The sequence below is a fragment of the Chrysochloris asiatica genome, unplaced genomic scaffold, assembly GCF_000296735.1.
Source record: "Chrysochloris asiatica unplaced genomic scaffold, ChrAsi1.0 scaffold00255, whole genome shotgun sequence".
Taxonomy (NCBI): Eukaryota; Metazoa; Chordata; class Mammalia; order Afrosoricida; family Chrysochloridae; genus Chrysochloris; species Chrysochloris asiatica.
Window position 1 is genome coordinate 3,745,323 of NW_006408773.1, and position 3,933 is coordinate 3,749,255.

Here is a 3,933-nt window from a genome sequence, read left to right on the forward strand (position 1 = left end):
TAAATCTTTACGGGAGCAGAAAGCCTCATCTTTCTCCTGCGGAACAGCTGGTAGTTTCGAACTGCTGACCTTGTGGTTCACAGCCCGATTCGTAATCACAACACTACCAGAGCTCCTTTCTACCAAGGTCTTGCAGTTCAAAGCGACTTGATGTTCCAGCGCATTAATCCACAACGAAACACCAGGACTCCTTTCTACCATATTCTACCCCCAAAAAATCACCTTCTTCCCTCCAATTATATCAAAGTGATGAATCTTTCCACTTTGGATTTCAAGTATTTTACTCCAGAAGTAATCACTGTCAAGGTGAGCAGTGGTCACTAGTTTTGGTGACCTTTTAGATTTGAGGTTGTTTGCAGACAAACCCTCCATGTCTTCTTTTCCTTCTTCCCAATTCTTAGAACTTTTAAAACATTTTGTTATGGAAATTTCCAAAGATGACAAAAGTATATAATAAAGCTCATTGTGCTCATTATTTAGCTTCCATTTAGCAATTTATAGACTTCTAGTTTCATCCATACTCACATTCTACTTCTGTCTTCCATATTACTTTGAAATAAACCCCAGACTTCATAATGTTGTTGTTAAGTGCCTTCGCGTCGGTTCCAACCCATAGCTTCACGGACCAACTTTGTGGTTCAAACTGATCTTTGCAGTCCAGAGCATTAACCCACAGCACCACATATGAGGGGACTGAAAAATACCATAGCTTGCATCAGGCATACCTTAGTTTTCAAACTGGTATCTTTGCTCTTTAACACTTTAAAGAGGTCTAGTGCAGCAGATTTGCCCAATACAATATGCAATTGGATTTCTTGACTGCTGCTTCTATGAATGTTGATTGTGAATCCAAGCAAAAAGAATCCTTTGATAACTTCAGTATTTTCTTCATTTATCATGATGTTATTTATTAATCCAGTTGTGAGGATTTTAATTTTCTTTACTTTACGTTGAGGTGCAATCCATATTGAAGACTCTAGCTAGTCTTTGATCATCATCAGTAAGTATTTCAAGTCTTATATTTCCAGCTAGCAAGACTGTGTCATCTGCATATCAAAGGTTGTTAATGAGTCTTCCTGAAATCCTGAAGCCAGGTTCTTCTTTGCCAAATTCTTCTTCATATAATCCAGTTTTTCGGATTATTTGATCAGCATACAGATTGAATAAGCATGGTATGAGGATACAATTCTGGTGCATACCTTTCCTGATAGTTAATAATTCGGTATCCCCTTGTTCTGGTCTAACAACTGCCTCTTGGTCTATGTATAGGTTCCTCAAGAGCATAATTAAGTGTTCTGGAATACCCATTCTTTGCAATGTTATCCATAGTTTGTTATGGATCCACACAGTCCATCACCTTTGCATAATCACTAAAACACAAGCAAACATCTTTCTGGTATTCTCTGCTCTCAGCCAAGATCCATCTGACATCAGCAATGATATCCCTAGTTCCACATCCTCTTCTGAATCCGGCCTGAGTTTCTCACAGTTCCTTGTTGATGTACTGTTGCAACTGTTTTTGATTTATCTTCAGCTAAATTTTACCTGCATGTGATATTAATGATATTGTTCGGTGATTTCACAATTCCATTAGGTCACCTTTCTTTGGAATGGGCACAAATATGGATCCAATTGCCTGGCCAGGTAGTAATCTTGCAAATTTCTTGGCTATTTCTGCTTAGTGATCAAACCTCCTTGTAGCACATTTGGCAACTGATACTGTCCTTTCTATCATTAACTCCATAGCTCTCAGGTTCTGACGCAAAGGAACTCAGCCATAAAAATGTATTCTTCTTGACCTCTTTCCCAAGGAGAGGGAAATGCAAATTAATGTTGTCATTTATAAATTCATTTCAAAATCATCCCAGCCCATTCTGACATGCTATTGTTACTCTAGTAGATTATATGGTGGTGGTGTGCCACTGAGTTGGTTCCGATTCACAGTGACCCTCTATTGAGTTTCTAAGGCTGGAAATCTTTACTGAAGCAGAAAGACTCATCTTTCTCCCTCATCTTTCTCCCTTGCAGATTTGAACAAAAAGACTCATCATTCTCCCTGGTAGATTTGAACTGCTGACCTTGTGGACAGCAGCGCAGCTCATAATCCATTATGCTGCCAGGGCTCCTTAGTAGCTTGTATGCATATAATTTTATTGAATATGGAAAATAGTATGCTACAAGAAGGAATACTTGGCTTCATTAATGTCATTAAGTACATGTGTGAATTTATTCATTCTTTCAACCAATATTTATTGAGTGCCTTCTATGTGCCAGGACAGTTATAGGAACTGGAACTAGAGAAAAGCAGATCGAATCCTCTCTTAAACATAGTCATGCACGCAACAGTTTAGGTAATTCCATGCCTTCTACAGAAATTGGAGCAGGGAAGGAGGTCCTATTCTGAAAAAAGGCAGTCATTTTCTGAGCTACTACTACTATTGTTTCATGGAAGTAACAATTTATGCTGTTGAGTAGCTTTCAACAGAAAATGAGCTCTAAATTTCTTCAATAAAATGCAAATGGAAGCATGCCACTGTACAAATGTATTCAAGCCATCCCCTATACTGTAACAATGTCCCACCGTTTATTTTAATTCCTGTAGGTGTATCAGTTCCTATCCCAGTGATTGGACTGCGGGACGAAGACAAAGTGTTCGTGAACAACACCACTTGCGTGCTGAATGACCCAAATTTCGTTCTCATTGGGTCCTTCGTAGCTTTCTTCATACCGTTGACGATCATGGTGATTACCTACTGCCTGACGATTCACGTTCTTCGCAGGCAAGCTTTGATGCTACTGCGCGGCCACACCGAGGAACCACGAGGACTAAGCTTGGATTTCTTGAAGTGCTGCAAGAGGAATGCTGCTGAGGAGGAGAGTTCCGCAAACCCTAACCCAGATTTGAACCAACGCCGAAGAAAGAAGAAAGACAGACGTCCTCGGGGCACCATGCAGGCTATAAACAATGAAAGGAAGGCTTCCAAAGTCCTAGGGATTGTTTTCTTTGTCTTTCTGATCATGTGGTGCCCGTTTTTTATCACTAACATCCTGTCGGTTCTTTGTGGAAAGGCCTGTAACCAAAAGCTCATGGAAAAGCTTCTGAATGTGTTTGTTTGGATTGGCTATGTTTGTTCAGGAATTAATCCTCTGGTGTACACTCTCTTCAACAAAATTTACCGAAGGGCTTTCTCCAATTATTTGCGCTGCAATTATAAGGCAGAAAAAAAGCCTCCAGTCAGACAAATTCCGAGAGTCGCCGCCACTGCTTTGTCTGGGAGAGAGCTTAATGTTAACATTTACCGGCATACCAATGAACCAGTGATTAAGAAAGCCAATGACAATGAGCCCGGTATAGAGATGCAAGTAGAGAATTTGGAACTACCAGTAAATCCCTCCAATGTAGTTAGTGAAAGGATTAGTAGTGTATAAGAAAGAGCAGCACAGTCTTTTCCTAAACTAATGCTACAAAGTGAGGGAAAATCTTCAACTTTTCTGTCGGTCATTACAACTAATGTAAATATTGCTGTCAAAAAAAAAGTGTTTTTATATATAGCTTTGCAATTCTGTACTTTACAATCATGCGTAATAGTGAGATTTAGGGTTCTATATTTACTGTTTATAATAGATCAAAAATAACTTATTTTGATTTCTTGATGAATAGAATGCTGATTCCCCCCTCCCCGTATTCCCTTCCTTCCTCCTTTCCTCCCTTCCTTTGCTCCTTTTTTCCTTTTTCATTGTGTGCATAAAGAAATGTTGATGTTTGTCTCAGGTGGCATTTGCAGGAGACCAGAATGATGCACATAACCGTGGTTACATTTCAACCACACCAAAATTAACAAATTTAATGGAATGTTTTTCCGGGTTAACAGTAAATATATACTTTAAATTCTTGCTCAGCTCATGTACACACATAAACACAGTAAGATAGGT

At 39.2% G+C, this 3,933-nt stretch overlaps 1 protein-coding gene across 1 annotated transcript in view; it reads left to right on the forward strand.

Annotated features, from left to right (window-relative positions):
* The window catches only part of HTR2C (5-hydroxytryptamine (serotonin) receptor 2C, G protein-coupled), a 147,306-nt gene extending 143,877 nt beyond the window's left edge, over positions 1 to 3,429 (forward strand). The window contains exon 4 of the mRNA XM_006873803.1: positions 2,603 to 3,429. Coding sequence (XP_006873865.1) covers positions 2,603 to 3,429 — 827 coding nt within the window. The remainder of the gene's footprint in view (positions 1 to 2,602) is intronic.
* Positions 3,430 to 3,933: the final 504 nt, after the last annotated feature.